General features: G+C 36.0%; 3 protein-coding genes across 8 annotated transcripts; 2 read left to right on the top strand and 1 right to left on the bottom strand.

Moving 5' to 3' along the window:
- Nucleotides 1-709: 709 nt before the first annotated feature.
- On the top strand, nt 710-3,052 carry LOC105159543 (uncharacterized). Of its 3 annotated transcripts, XM_011076647.3 has the most exons (4): nt 716-866; nt 1,024-1,066; nt 1,485-1,592; nt 2,549-3,052. In XM_011076647.3, the coding sequence occupies exons 3-4, from the start codon at nt 1,496-1,498 to the stop codon at nt 2,767-2,769; spliced, it is 318 nt and encodes a 105-aa protein (XP_011074949.1). In that variant the 5' UTR covers nt 716-866; nt 1,024-1,066; nt 1,485-1,495; the 3' UTR covers nt 2,770-3,052. The 3 variants fall into 3 exon arrangements, with proteins under 3 accessions (XP_011074948.1, XP_011074949.1, XP_011074950.1); XM_011076646.3 differs by lacking the exon at nt 1,024-1,066 and having other exon boundaries at nt 710-866; XM_011076648.3 differs by lacking the exon at nt 1,024-1,066 and having other exon boundaries at nt 717-876.
- A 628-nt stretch (nt 3,053-3,680) lies between these two features.
- On the top strand, nt 3,681-9,770 carry LOC105159541 (phenylalanine--tRNA ligase beta subunit, cytoplasmic). The gene is made up of 19 exons (XM_011076642.3): nt 3,681-3,838; nt 3,936-3,991; nt 4,160-4,260; nt 4,488-4,617; nt 4,708-4,823; nt 5,088-5,154; nt 5,539-5,580; nt 5,987-6,028; nt 6,190-6,266; nt 6,484-6,610; nt 6,716-6,883; nt 7,354-7,482; nt 7,563-7,664; nt 7,983-8,117; nt 8,227-8,301; nt 8,791-8,898; nt 9,028-9,123; nt 9,217-9,300; nt 9,571-9,770. Exons 1-19 carry the CDS (start codon nt 3,781-3,783, stop codon nt 9,637-9,639), a joined length of 1,782 nt encoding a protein of 593 aa, XP_011074944.1. The 5' UTR covers nt 3,681-3,780; the 3' UTR covers nt 9,640-9,770.
- Nucleotides 9,771-10,002: 232 nt separating this feature from the next.
- Nucleotides 10,003-14,315, bottom strand: LOC105159542 (receptor homology region, transmembrane domain- and RING domain-containing protein 2). 4 transcript variants are annotated; one of them, XM_088878052.1, is made up of 5 exons: nt 14,053-14,315; nt 13,856-13,924; nt 12,829-13,059; nt 11,704-12,108; nt 10,003-10,795 (listed from the first exon to the last, which is right to left on the bottom strand). In XM_088878052.1, exons 3-5 carry the CDS (start codon nt 12,962-12,964, stop codon nt 10,230-10,232), a joined length of 1,107 nt encoding a protein of 368 aa, XP_088734178.1. In that variant the 5' UTR covers nt 12,965-13,059; nt 13,856-13,924; nt 14,053-14,315; the 3' UTR covers nt 10,003-10,229. The 4 variants fall into 4 exon arrangements, with proteins under 4 accessions (XP_088734178.1, XP_011074946.1, XP_011074947.1 ...); XM_011076644.3 differs by having other exon boundaries at nt 13,856-14,315; XM_011076645.3 differs by lacking the exons at nt 13,856-13,924; nt 14,053-14,315 and adding an exon at nt 13,716-13,816.
- Between the last annotated feature and the right edge of the window lie 916 nt (nt 14,316-15,231).

Raw genomic sequence — 15,231 nt, 5'->3', positions numbered from 1 at the left:
TATCTCCATGTTAGCCTACTCATGGAATCAACATATAGGAAGGTGAGAACCAAAGATAGCCATAATTAAGGAAAGATCTGAGAAAATAGAATGTAAGAAAATTATATTTGTATAAGATTCATAACATAAATAATATTATCTTATAACTAATTACCTCCATGCTCCCTTCATAATCATCATCATTTACACTATCATTTTAATAAACTGATCTTGTGGGTATTATTAATTTTGTTAAATTTTGGTATTTGTTTATTCATATCTATATCTATGTATAATTGAAAATGTATTCAATTTTTATTTTTATTTCTCGACTTCTACATCCCTTTTTCTTCTCTTATTTTATTTCTATATTCTTCTCATAAATTGTTTTATGTATTTAATTAATATATTTTTTTAAATTAATTATGCACACACACATTTGAGCGTTATAATAAAAGTTGTTTAATTAATTTTAAGAAATATAAAAGCTCCGTATCATCTACAATCAAGAATTTCCAATGTGATTTTAGTTTAGATATATTAGTTTTTAAATTATAAATCAATTACTTATATTCTAAAGTATAAATTATTCATTTAATCTTGAGAAAATACAATTATTCCTTGATGATTGATGCAAGCTACTTATAAATAACTGAAAAAGGCACAAGGGTTTTGATAATTACAGAATGGCCCTATTTAAATACTCTTTTACCTCATTCAATCCTACTTGTGGATTCCGCGGTGAGTATATATATCCTGACGAGCGACGACCCTTTCCTCCAAGTTCTTGCATATTCCCCCTGAACCAGATTCCTTCGCAATTGGGAAGGAGATTGGAGAAAGACGTAGATTTTGAAGAGGGGAAGTAGGCGAGACTCGGAGTTGAAGTAAGTTTATGTAATGATAACACCCCCAACTATTCAATTACTTCTCAAGCCTGAAAATTAATTATTGTCTGGTCGTCCCACACATCAATACTTGTGCTGATTCGATTTGCTTTTGACATATTATTGCACTTCAGTTGATTGCGTTTTTTCCTCTTAGCCAAGTTACTTGTGCGTGGACTGACTCACAACCGTTGATAAAGGTCTACTCCTTGCACTGAGATGTGATCTGATTTTGATTAGCCCTCTTCCTTGATGAGTGAGTTTGAGTCTGCCACAATCGTCTTAAAGTTGGCAACTTTAGTGGAAAATCTGGCTTAGGGAAATTTTCTGCTATAAAAAGAATATATACTGGATTCATTCAGAAAAATAATTTGGCCAAGTGCAATTGCATTCTCTGGTCTTTGGTGGGAAATTGGAGATAAATATAAAATCCCTTCAGACAGACTTATCATAAGTTTGACATTGACTGCTTATTCCTCTTTACATTTTCTAGTTATATTCTGGCATTGCTGAATCTGCGGGTTACTTAGCCTATGTCTCTCCTTTGTTGAAGTTTACTTATTGCGGTGCCATGCTTAATACCATTTATCTAAACCTTGTAATTTTAACTTTTCCTAGATTGAGGAGCTATGGCTGGGGTTATAAGCAAGTTCTTTATTGCATCCATGCTTATGTGGGCAGCTCCTATCGGAATTCTATATGGTTTTAACCATAATTTATTCCCTGGTAATCTATTAGACAACTCAAACATCAAGGCTACATTTCCTTCAATCTGTACAAGTGTTAGCTTTTTGTGAACTCTTCACTTTATACATATACAATTTTAACTTTTGATTTGACAGTGTGGATTTTTTCAATCACTACATTGTTGGGGAAACTCTTAACTTGAATTTAGTGAAAAAGAATCTTGCTTTATTTATCATAGTTATCGTGCTAAATAGTTGGACTGGAAATAGATTAGTGAATTGACTACTTTGTCAATTCTGAACAGAGCCTGTTGGTATTACTACTGAACATTCCATGTAATTTGGCTATTAAGGGAATCTTTCCTTCTGAGGAATAGTTATTTCATAAAATGAAATATGGGGGATACTTTTCCCTCTTATATAGTTGTCAGACTCATATTCTTCATATGTAAGCGAATTTCTCAAGTGCCTTTGCTGTACGGTCATGGGATTATGTCTGAGTGCATATGATATTTTACCTAGATAAGTGCAGGCATGTTCTGGGATCAATTTAGACCACTAGTGCTAGTCTTGTCAGGTATGCACATCTCATCACCCTCATTAGTCAAACTTCGGCTGACCTACCAAGTGGGAAAATACTGCTATTATCATCCTTGTAGAAGCCAGCCTGGGCTCCTGATCTTGCCAGCCAAAACTGTGCCTCTGTGATTGACACTCTTTACTTGAAGCGTATCAAGATTCAAGGAAGCTTTTGATTTTCCATGGAAAAATGAAATTCTTTATCATGTTATGGTATGATATTCCAATTTCCAGTAACTCTTACAATGAGTGTCCCCCACTTGAAAATGCACATGCATCCTCACACAAACATTTGCGTGTGTTTCCTTGCAATAAAGTTAAAGAAAGAAATTTGCTATATAATGATGTTGTCTGTGGATTCCTAACTAGATTGGCTATTAATAGCCATTTCTATCATTTATCATGCATCTGGAACAGGTTCTACTAACTTGTCTCCAGAGTCCATGACACTATGGAGTGGAATCCTTGCTGTCATCTCTGTCAATGTGGTAATAGTGGTCTACATTTATGCGGCCATGAAAGAGCCATCAGACAAACATGAGCCAGATCCTAAATTCCTGGCGGATGCAAAGGCTAGCATAAAGCAGTCTGGAGGAACAGATGTGGACTCATCATCTGACCGTGCGAAACAAGAATAGCTGATGTTAACTAAATACTTGGCAGTTCAGCTTTAGTCTTAATACAACTGAATGGATAATGAGCATAAGCCCTTGATCCACAGCTAGAGAGAACTCAGAGACTTTATGAATGAGCACAGGGGTGCAGAGATTTTGGCCTTGGTTTTATGTTTTAGAGGACTTGTCTCAATTATTATTTTGACGTCATATGTACCAAGAATGAAAGGGGTACCTCTTTATTCCTGTTTGAATGTTCACTTTCAGAGCCTATGGGCAATTGATATTGGATTTTCCTTTCTTTTCATATGTTACCAAATTGACAAAGACCTAAGTTTATGATGCTTTTCCATAAGATAGTTAGCCCTCCAGGCCCAACGGCAACTTGTTCCTCGCAATTTTCTAACAAAAAGGAAGAAGAGTTGGCGTCTACCTCTACTCCAGTAACTTGTTCGGTTGATGCCAAATGCCAAATCACTCCAATTTCAACCTAATCTCTTGCCAAAGGTGTGAAACAAAATTGTTCATGGTATAACAATTGATCGTCTGCGCATCAAATAAAAAAAGTAAGATGAGCATTGATGATACAAATGAAAATATACTGAAAAAGGAGAAGGCTTATTGCTGATGCTTCATTCTTTTTGCTTAAACTTCCAATATCAACATTAATCAAACCAAGAACTACCCACAGCCTATAGTGAAGAGAGCATCTTTTATGGGCCATTGTTAAAAATTCTTGATTTCTCTTATTGATTGCAGAAAAGTTGCTGGAAGATTACATAAAGCAGAGTTTGGTCCGTCTATGTGAAGTGAAAATAATTGGAGAACAAATGTGGAGAAGTTTTAGTTTTTGTTAATCAAATAACTCATTTTTGGTAGCTTAAGTTAAAAATGTATCACTTCCAAAAAAATATGGGCCTTGCTAAAGAAACAAGTTACTCAGTCCATTTAGCCCAGTTTTAAATACGACAAAATATATCCAAAATTCTTACTCGCACCCAAGTCAGACTGACATCACCATCGCCGCAAATCACCATGCCTACCGTGAGCGTAGGCAGAGATCGCCTTTTTCAAGCCCTAGGCCGCACCTACAGTAAGCCTCTATATCGTTTTGCTCTATCCCTAGTTGAGAAGCGCCTTTATCTGTTTCATTGTCAATTTTTCTTTTCCTTTTTTCCCATGGACTGAAGCTGAAGAAGAGTTCGAGGATTTGTGCTTCAAGTTCGGCATTGAGCTCGATGATGTGGTATGTGCAAACTGTGATTAAGATGATTTTTTTCTCAGAAACTCATGAACATTATGATTCAATATTATTTGATAAGTTGCCCGAGAAATGTACCATCTTTACAGATTGCCGCAATTTCTGAGTTTTGGTTTTGAAAATCTTTTTGGATTTCATTAATGTGAAAACCAGACGACGGAAAAGGCAATTATACGAAAAGAGAGGCATTTGGAAGAAGAAGAACCATCCGAAGATGAGGAAGTAATATACAAAATTGAAGTTCCAGCCAATAGGTAATTTGATTATTAATAACTTCAACTCATCTATTTATGGAGCTGCTGCATGCTAATATGATTTCGTACAAGTACGGAATGAGTTACTGACAATTGTCAGAAGGAAGTCTCATAGATCATATGAGTATAGTAAGTTACCAGAGTTTGATAAAATTGGTTTATTTTGAATTCTAATGTATTTTGAGAATGTGTTGATTGAGCTATTCTTGGCTCTTAAATTACGGCAGATATGATTTGCTTTGTCTTGAGGGGTTGGCACAAGCCCTACGCATATTTAATGGACTTGATCCAGTACCTACCTATAATGTGGCAAGCATCAATAAAGAATCAATGCTCAAAATGCACGTGAAGGCAGAGGTTTGCATTGTGCACAAACCAACTTGGTGTCGTCAATTTTAAATGCTCATCTTACACGATTGTACTACTAATGACTTTCTTTCACTGCAGACGGCAAAAGTTCGCCCATATGTAGTTTGTGCTGTTTTAAGAGGTATTACATTTGATGAAGTTAGATATAATAGCTTCATTGATCTTCAAGATCGGCTTCATCAGAATATCTGTCGGTAATGCTATCATATCTCTGATATAACTACAGACTACCTCTTCAATGATTTTTGTATTTGAGGATCCTATTTCTGGTAAGCTTTAGTATTACGGACACTGGTATAGGAACTAATTCCGTTAAGTGCATTGAGATTTCTTCGTTAAGGACTGTAGCATGGAATTACTGCTGCTTGTTGGAGCGATTATCTTCCTATACTCTCTTTGGATTGGAAACTTTATTTTGTTGCTTTTTGGTTTACTTTGTTATGGTTGCATCTTTGCAGGCGAAGAACCCTTGTTGCTATTGGTACACATGATTTGGATACAATTGAAAGCCCTTTCACATATGAGGTACATGTGATGCTTATTTGTTTTTGTAACGTTCAATGAATCCTTATGTGTTTTTTATTCAAGAAGGTAAAGTGTTCAGTGAATCCTTATGAGCTTCTTATTTGTTTGTGTAATGTTCAATGAATTACTTATGAGCTTTTTATTCAAGAAGGTAAAATCTTCATCTGACCTTGCTCTATACTATATTCATTCTATAATTTCAAACATGAGATGTATCAATGCAGTTTCTGATTTCAATTCTTTTGAAGACCACATGAACTCAATTAAAATGGTTGGCCAAACAGAGCAATTTTTTTCCTGTTTGTATTTCATACTATTCTGTTCTGAACTTTAAATATATAATGATTTTAAAGTAATTATTAATAAATCGGGTTTGTGTTTCAGGCGTTGCCGCCCCCACAAATAAACTTTGTTCCACTGAAACAGGTATTTACTTTTATTTCTGTGAGCTCTTTCTGAGTCTAGCCTTATTTTGTATGATACATACAATGGTAGTAAAGGAGTCAACTTCTCAGTTAGCTCCTGACTAAAATGAGATGCCGCACTTCTCTTTGTTGGCCCATCTCTTTTGGGTGATATAAAAAATTAATTGTAACTTTAATTCAAAATAATGGTATTAAATAGTATGAGCCTACTCATCTTATAAGTTATAACACTCATACACTTTCTCATGTAAATGCATCAAAAGGATGCAGAGTATTTGACTTAAAATCTGTGTGTGGTAAGATTATAGTCTTTTGTCCTTGTTTCTTGTTTTTCAGTTTTGTTGCTTAATATCGTAGACTTTCTCCTCATATATAATGCTGAACTTTTTGAATCTGCAATTGCTCAGACAAAGAACTTCAAGGCTGATGAGCTAATGGAATTTTACAAGGTGATTCTTACCTATGTGCTTCCTATGGCTATTTGTATTCATTGACATCAAATTCCGTCATGATTTATTGGTTCATAATACTTGTCTATTTGAGGTTAATGCCATTCGCAGCTTATTATGGTTCGCGATTGGTAACTAAAGTTTTATTATGGATTTTGTAGTCAGATTTGAAACTGAAGAAATACTTGCATATAATTGAGAATTCGCCAGTATTCCCAGTCATATATGATCGCAACAGGTAATTTGATTTTTTCTAAAGCTTAAGGTGTTCTGCAATTAATCTCACTTATTTCTGCTGTATCCTAGACTCATAATTTTGTCTCACCTGTATATGTCTGGCCATAAGCTTTTACATGAAGTTTTATGTGTCTATTATAATACCATCGTTTGTCTTGTTTACAAATCTTGCTTGCTTGATACTCCTTTGATCTGATAAAACCTGAAACTCTGTGCAGAACTGTTTTGTCTTTGCCTCCAATTATTAATGGTGCGCATTCTGCGATTAGTTTGAAGACAAAGAATGTCTTTATTGAATGCACTGCCACGGATTTGACAAAAGCCAATATCGTTTTGAACACAATGGTAATAATTTGAATAGACCCAGTGCTCCAGTTTTCAACCCTTTTTTTTTATTTTTTTTATTTTTTTGGTATCTCTTAGTGTTTGTATGTTCGAATTGTCATACAGGTAACCATGTTTTCAGTCTATTGTGAAAGAAAGTTTGAGGTTGAGCCAGTTCAAGTGATATACCCCGACGGAAAATCATACATTTGCCCTGATCTGTCACTCTACCTGATGGCCGTGCCCTTATCTTATATTACTAGTGCAGTTGGAGTCCCCCTACCAGCACATGAGGTATCATGTTCTGTCACCAATCTATTCGCTTATTGAGTGTGACAATGACATCCTTTCAAGTTGATTTGTCTTGTGTTTTTCTTAAGTTTTTTTGAATGAGCTTAAGGTCAAATCCTGGCAATTTATTCTTAACTTGAATATAGATGCTACCAAAAATCCAAGAGATGAGCAATAGTAGATATCTGCTTTGTACTTCTTCAAGCCCTTGTTATTTACTTTGATGAGAGTGATATAAACATAAAATATTAACATGATTCCTAAAGTCTGTTCGCTGGTGGTCTTTGCAGCTCACTCAAATAAGTATATTTATTATACACTTCCGTACACTGGTTTCCTGTTGATTTCAGCTTTGCTTATTTAATTTGTTTCATAAATTGTTTGCTTTTGTACTGACTCTGCTGTGTATCCTCTCTTGAAAACTCCTCACAAGATCAAATATTGAGAACTAGCATTCACAAATTCAATTTCAGGTTGCTCGTTTGTTGAATAAAATGCAATTATATGCGAAGCACTCTGTATCAGAAAAGAGTGAAACCAGCTTCACTATATCTGTTCCTCCAACAAGAAGTGATATTCTTCATCCTTGCGATGTTGCTGAGGTATTGCTTTTGTGCCTTTTATCCTATAGAAGATTTCCTTTCTTTGCCTGTTTTTTATACTGATGCGCAACTACATTCAGGACGTAGCAATTGCTTATGGCTACAATGAAATTCCAAAGATAAAATTTCCATCCTTGAAGCCACAGCCTTTGAATCAGTTTAGTGATCTTATTCGAGCAGAGGTAGGAATCATACAGGCCTTATATCCAGTTTTCAATTGTTTATGACTGGAATTTTAAATGTTAGGTTATTAAATTTGATTCTATGTTGTCTCCTTATTTCAATCTCTTTGCCTGTATATATTATGAGGTGGTTTCCAAGAAGACTTGGATCAATATTTGAAGCTGATAAACATTGAAATTGGTTCTTTACAGTATAGATTTCCACTTTTCTTGGTTTTGCTTTCTTACTATATTATTCATTAGTCAGGTGTGCTTGAAGTTTGAACTATTCATTTGTAGTCTCTTGCATTTAACCTGAAATTATGTCATCTATGTTAGATTGCCATGGTTGGTTATACAGAGGTGTTAACATGGATATTATGCTCATATAAAGAAAACTTCACCATGCTTAACCGAGAAGATGACAAATCAACCGCAGCAATTAATGGAAACCCCCGTTCTGCTGATTTTGAGGTTTGTCTGTTTTCTTATTCCGGAACTCTTGAAGTTAAATTGAACATTGAATTGTTTTCTATATTTCCTTAGCTGCCATCTTCCGATAATCTTGTTCATATTTTTGCAGGTTGTCCGCACTAGTCTTATGCCTGGCATATTGAAAACTGTTGGGCACAATAAAGACCATCCGAAACCAATTAAAGTAATTAGAAATTCTCTATGGTTATTGTTGTGTGTATAATTAGCATATTTTCGTTTTTTTGTCTCATCACTGCACACCCTCTTCTCCTAGGCTGGCCAAAATAAAGAAAATGAAAAGGTGTTGCAATTATCTTGTTAATGCTATAAGGGTGGAACTTAAGTGGTCGTTAGTCCAGAATCCTGTAAAATTGAAAAAGTTGCATAGCTTCTCTATGTTCAAGGGACTATTCTACCTAGTGCAGTTCTTGGATGATTAAAAGGTTTTAGTCTCACTATCTGAGGAGGAAAACATATCTCATGGAGAAAAAGAAGTTGAAAATGTCTTGTTGCAACGTGTATCATTTGTTACCATAATGTGCGAGATACGATTCCTTTTAGTTTTCACTTGTTTGGAACTTTGGTTCCTGCATGTGGTCCTTCATTATAATCCATTATTCAAAAATCATATTTTCTGCATTGCTGAATTGGATATCCATGACCTTTTGCTTAGATTTTTGAAGTGGGTGATGTGGTGCTTTTAAACGAGACAAAAGATGTTGGTGCATCAAATCGTCGCCATCTTGCAGCTTTATATTGTGGAGCTACCTCTGGATTTGAGGTAACTGCAACTCTGTGATAGAGAGAGTTCTGATATATGTCATTTCATTTATCAATTTCTTTATCTCACTTAGTTTGATAAGCCATTTTTTATGTAGCTCAATGATTCTCATACTTCTCTTGTTTTCAGCTGATACATGGTCTTGTAGATCGAATCATGGAAGTGACAGGAGTTCCATTTGTGTCGCCTGGGAATAATACAGGCTACTACATACAAAGTTCAGATGTATGTCATGCTCCTATTTGGGTCCTCTTGAGCATCATGTATATTCTATTTTCCTTTTGGGATGATATTCTCACTGTCGAATACCCATTGCAGGAGCCCGAGTTTCTTCCTGGGAGACAAGCAAGCATCATTTACAAAGGAAAGGAAATTGGCACATTTGGGATTGTGCACCCACAGGTATCTCAGTTGTTGTCTGTATGGCAAAGAACTTTTCTTTTTTATCTATGTTTCTGAGCTTTTATGCATTTGCAAGAATTAAGCCTTATAGAATTGTTGAGTCCTACTTTAACCATTTGATAACAACTTATCAGTGATTTTGGGGAAAAAAAAAAGGAAAAGGAAAAAGAAAAAGAAAAGACAACTTTTCAGTGATTTTTTATCTTTAGTTGTTGGAGTGCCAGTTATCTTCTATCTGGTTACTCAGCTCGTATTCATGTTTGGTTTCAGGTGTTGGATAACTTCGACATTCCGGACCCTTGCTCCTTTGTCGAAGTCAACATTGAAAGCTTTCTGTAAAGCATCAACAATTGCATTCCTGTAGCAAAAGGGAATTTGGAAAATCATTATATTTCATTTCTTTAGTTGTATCTTTTACTTTAAATCATTTCTTTTGAATAGAAGAAATCAAGAATCACCAGTTACAAAAATGGCTGAAGTATGTTCGTATCGGCTTCATGCCAGGTTTGAGCTACTGTGACCTTGCTTCAGCTCTACCCTCAGTCTTCTGCACATTTGCCGTCTCTACCATGCTGTGGAGTCCTGGTTTCCTTCTTGTATAGAATCAGTTACAGAAATAGATCGGATATAGAAACTGGAAAAAAGAGGGAAAGAGAAAAGGCAGATGATGTGTGTTCAGTAAACAATAAGACACTGAGGCAGTAAGGAGAACGTTTTACTTTTGTCCTAAAAGTAGAAAGAATGTACATATTCTAAGTCTGCAACAAGACTTGCATATGATACATCATTGACTTATAATCTGATTAATTTCCTTCAAACGAGAGCATAAATCCTTTCCCTGTTACAAACCAGGAAGTGAGAACCAAACACTATCATTCCTTGAAATCCAAAGTATCGGCCAAATTAACTCATGACAATCAGCTATAGGTTCACTCACACCCTGGAAGAGAATGAGCCGAAGCAAATGGTGAAAAGCTTGCAGGTGACCCACTGTAATGCAGTGGGTTAGGCTGACGACTTGAAGACCCAACATAACTAGAGGAAGCATTGCCCGGACTAGGAATATATGGAGACAGGTATCTGGAATTCAGAGGTGATAAAGAAGGGTAACCAATGGAGTGAGGTGAAACTAAATAAGCACCATCAGATCTTTGGGAAGACATATTCCTAAGGTCGACAGAGCTTTGACTTGGATTTAGATGAGGTGATCGATGATGAGACTGAAGAGAATGGTGGTTATAAGGGGTGCCAGAGATGGACTGGGGGCGTGAAACTGAATGGGACCGATGAGATGATTGGCCAATTTGTAAGGCTGATGATGATCTAACAGATGATAACACTGAAGCTGAAGAAAAGGAAGCTGCAGCAGACGATAGCAATGGTGTAGATTCTGATGCTGGTGGTACACCAGTAGTGGTTCTGGCATCACGTTTGCAAACAGGACAAAACGTTCTCCATGATGTTAGCCAAGCATCAACACACATAGCATGAAATTCTGTGAAGACACAACATAAAGTTACTTAAGCACAGGGGATAAAAATAAATAAACTCCAGAACAGAAACTGAGAAGAAGAGGACAAGCACTAAACAAATCCAGGATATTAAGAGCTTCTGTTTAGATCATGCCCAGCCTATTTGGACCTGATGAATCATCCTCTCCGCAAACTATTCAGAAAAATATCACCCAGGATGTCGAGATTTTAAGTTAAAGTTATGAATCTTCACATATTTTTAAATTTTATGAGCCTGAGGTCGAAGCTATACATTTTCAAATCATTCTTATTACTCTAGTTCAGTACCTTCTCAGTTCTCTGATAGAAATGGTAGGTGAATTTTTTCATTTCATGAATCCAGACAATAAATATGCGACATTGTCAAGTAACAGAAGAAATTTAATAATAACCAAAAGTGGCATTTATTCACACCAAAAGACCGCCAAGTAGAAGTATCAACTGATCTTCGGATTAGATGGTCCCAATATTGTCAACTAAATGTTGGAAGGCGACAGAGCCATCATGGATTGAACTTAATATACCAGTTTTTCCTTTTAGCATAGCTCAGGCTATATTATGTCCTAATTAGGAGGACATCTCTGAGGTCATCATATGTAATTGAACAGAAATTGCAATAAAAAGGAACCTAAGTTACTCAACACTGGTCTCAAACAACATATAAATTATACCAGGAAAACACATTCTTGACTCGGTACAAAGATGAATGATGTATTTTCCTTCCATTTCTTCCTCAGTGGCGGTGGAATAAAATTCAAAGTAGAAAAAGCCTAATATTCTCAGAAAACAGCTAACCAAGTAGCAGTTAAAGAGTTCCCAAGCAAAGCGACAAAAGAAGTACTACTTCGATATACGCTTATACTGAGCCCTCCAGAAATAAGAGAAGACTTACTGTGGCAACATGGCAGGATTCTGAGCTTCTCCCCAACATTATAGTCTTCAAGACATATAGCACATGTTCTTGAAGTACAATTATCCTCCAGAACGGCTGTAAAAATTAGACTTGGCATAGCTTTCACCAAACGACTGCTCATCCCATGGAATTCTCGCACATGTGGAGCTTGAGGCCGTTCTCTTCTAATCCGGTGCCTCCGCACAAAGAAACAGGTAGCCAAAACAGCAGACATGGCAAGTAAAGAAATGAATGATATAGCCATGATAGACCATGCTGAGTTCTCAAAGCTTGGGACTATCCACAGCTCCATATCAGCTGCACCAGCATGTTTTGCCAATGTTTCACCAGCAGCTCTAGAAACAAACACTGCATTTATCTTTATACCAGCAGAATCTCCAGCCACTGGTTTTCAAAGGCCAAGTGTTAATCATACCTTTTTTTCACATGATTGAACTCTGTAAATAGCCAAAAGCAAGCAATTAACTTTAGATAGCTCCATTACACCCTGGGGTTGTTAATGGATCAGGGAAACCTAACTTAAGAATGTGGACAATAAAACACCTATGATGCGTAAATTAGTGACATCAGCTTGCCACTCTGCACCCTTCTTAGTTTAAAATTTTCAAACGGAGTGACTGAATATTTGCAGCTAGATGGATATCAACAGCTTGACTTACTATGCACTTGTTTACCGACAGTATATGATCATGCTCTTAATAGATCTCCCTTTCTGGAAGTCTAGGCTGAGTGCAATTCATGTCAAAGATAATCTAAATTTTCATGGGTGGAGACAAACAACTTGCAATGTGTGTGGAAAATACAAATAGAAGATAAGACCTAAACCAATTCTTTTCACATAGCTAAATTCTTCAGCAGAAAAATTTATTAGGTTCAGCTACACATCTATCTAATTTGAACTACTTTTGTCATTCCTCTATAAGTGGAATGTGAGAGCCTTAGGCTTAGTCTTCTATAGGTCTATCGCTAGTCACAGCCACTAGCTCAGAGGAGATTGTCAACTGCTAATCATATGCATGAACACTTTCACCAAGATAAGATGCATAAAACAAAGCATCGAATCCATAAACTGCCATAAAGTGCCTTGCGACATAAAAACATTACTCGCCACCAAAGGACCATTTTCAGTGTCATAGATAATGGCTGCTTTGAATCCTGCAGCTTGTGCTCTTCTAACTTTATCCTCAAAGCTGCATCCTCCTCTGATTATCAACACAAACGGATATCTGGTTACATTCATATTTGAAGTTATCTTATTAGTCAGTGGCGAGCATGCATCCAAAGGTTCTGCTACATTTAGTGTCCCACATTTTCCAGATCCTTTCACTGAAGGTGCTGAAACCACAAGAGAACTTTATCAGTATACAACTATATGGTCATAAACACAGACCAGTTCACAACAACTTGCTTCAAAAACTGTAGCTTGTTATTGAAAGTGCAACTGTCGGAAGATATAGAATTACAGACATGAGAAGACATATTCTCATTAAATCAGCAAAGCGAAATGAATCTAACCAGCAACTTGCTGCCCAAAATGTAGATTCTTACATCATACTCGTAAAACAAGCTAACTCAATGTTCACTGAAAAACATATTCATCAAGACTAAACTGAATTCATGCGACTAAATCAACTCGAATACCAATTCCACTTCCCAGCAAAGTTTGAACACAAGAATGAACAGAAAGATATTCTTTTTCCCTCCCCGATTTCAGCTAAAATTCTACATCTTTCCAGCAGGAAAACCCAAACAAAGAAAAACTTAAATCTAGTAGAAGCTAAATCGTTCAAGTAATTCGACATACAGAGGAATAAACAAATCAAGTTCGACAAGCTTATCCTGTTGAACCAGAAATGCTTTAAAAAGAAAGGCAAAAACGGGAAGGAAAAAAAAAAGCGAAAATCTCCAAGATATCGAATCACTTAATCAATTCAAAAAACTGAACTCCGAATTTTCAGTTTAGAAACCCTACACCATCTGATTCAAAGTACCTCAGAGAAGAATCATAAGATCAGCCCCACCATACCACGCGCCACAACCAACAAAAGCAAAAAGGAAAAAGAGAAAAAAAAAAAAAAACAAAAAGGGAGAGAGAGAAGGAGAAATAAAGAAAAGAACAAATCCAACTCACCAAAATTAGCTTCAATGTCTTCAAAAGATAAAGTAACATTGTTGCTTATCAATACGACATTGCCAGAAGCTGTGAAGAAACCCATCAAACAGAAAAGGCAGCAGAAAAATATCAAGAAATTCAACATCTCTTCCAACCGTAAAGATTTCAACTTTTCCACAAGATTCCAATAAAAAAAACACAAGAAGCCCAAGAACCTGAAAGAAAGAAGCCGTATTTGTTCAATTTTTACAAGGGTTTCAACAATAAGAAGATTGAAACATCTGCTTCCATACTGCAGTACAATTATGTGATTGTTTTAGGGTCTCTCCGAAACAAAAGAATTTCGTTATTTGATTAGTTGTAGTGAATTGGGAGTGTTTCAAAGAGAAAAATCTAACAGCAATCAAAAGTAGTTGGCTATTCATAGGAATTTTGTCATTTTATGGGGATGGTGCTGCACTGATAATCTTGCATGAATATCTGTCCGGAGATATAAAAGTAAAAGAATTTGCAAATACCACCTCCAAATATGTAAATATTACATTCCAAAAAAAAAAGGGTTAAAAAGTTGATTTTATTCAGGATCCTCTCAATGGTAAAGTAAACTTTTACTCTATAGGAAATGCCAATTAAATTTCTTACTGTCATTACTATTATTATTAAAATAACGTCAAGGATAAATAAAATTTTGACAATGATCCCTAAAGGAAAATGATGAGAAGGGATTATTCTTGGTAGGTATCATAGTAATTGCTATCTCGATCCATAATTATATTATTAGACAAAAGAAATATGAAGCATCGGATAATTACATCAATCTAAATAGGTGAGACTACACTACGTAAGCAAGTCTAATATTTGGTTTCTTTACTTTCCTAGGGAAGTGGGGACTGAAGGAGGAGAGGTCCCATCACAAGGGTAGAGAGAGACAATGTCCATTCGGCATTGCTTGATTGTGTGCTGGAAACAATGGAAATGGATCAATCCCGTTGGCGTTGGCGGCGGACACCGTGGACCCTTCAAGTGTTTCAAGTTTCTTCTTATCTTTTCTTTTTGTATGGCAAGTGGCAACCTTAGACAGGAAAAATAATATTTTATTCCCGTGCATAGACACATTCAATGGAATTGATCAAGAATGAGTAAATGTTTATGATGCTGACAGTGATTAAGGGTGTCGGTAGCGAGCTGGAGGTGTAGTGAAATGTTGGTATGAATGATTAGTGTTGATAGATGTTGGAATCAGATAGAATGTGTGACGTGTTATCTCCAACTTGTTATGACAGGTAAACCATTGTTCAAAGACTGGCCCACATCTTCATAATCGGTAAAACGAGAAGCAGACAGAGATAAAATTTGTATCCCTTACGGGAGTGTTTCTTGCTACTTTTCTTACT

The sequence above is a fragment of the Sesamum indicum genome, linkage group LG3 (assembly GCF_026168435.1).
Source record: "Sesamum indicum cultivar Baizhima isolate 11 linkage group LG3, ASM2616843v1, whole genome shotgun sequence".
Taxonomy (NCBI): Eukaryota; Viridiplantae; Streptophyta; class Magnoliopsida; order Lamiales; family Pedaliaceae; genus Sesamum; species Sesamum indicum.
Note: the sequence above shows the minus strand (reverse complement) of the source record. Positions and strands in the feature narration are given on the sequence as shown.

Coding starts and splice junctions, on each gene's coding strand:
- LOC105159543 (XM_011076646.3), top strand. CDS start 1,496: ATGGCTGGGGTTATAAGCAAGTTCTTTATTGCATCCATGCTTATGTGG. Junction 1,593..2,548: donor TAACCATAATTTATTCCCTG/GTAATCTATTAG, acceptor CATCTGGAACAG/GTTCTACTAACTTGTCTCCA.
- LOC105159541 (XM_011076642.3), top strand. CDS start 3,781: ATGCCTACCGTGAGCGTAGGCAGAGATCGCCTTTTTCAAGCCCTAGGC. Junction 6,611..6,715: donor ATATCGTTTTGAACACAATG/GTAATAATTTGA, acceptor ATTGTCATACAG/GTAACCATGTTTTCAGTCTA. Junction 9,301..9,570: donor TTGGGATTGTGCACCCACAG/GTATCTCAGTTG, acceptor GTTTGGTTTCAG/GTGTTGGATAACTTCGACAT.
- LOC105159542 (XM_011076644.3), bottom strand. CDS start 13,982: ATGTTGAATTTCTTGATATTTTTCTGCTGCCTTTTCTGTTTGATGGGT. Junction 13,060..13,855: donor AGACATTGAAGCTAATTTTG/GTGAGTTGGATT, acceptor TTGTGGTTTCAG/CACCTTCAGTGAAAGGATCT. Junction 12,109..12,828: donor AAATGGTCCTTTGGTGGCGA/GTAATGTTTTTA, acceptor TTTGAAAACCAG/TGGCTGGAGATTCTGCTGGT.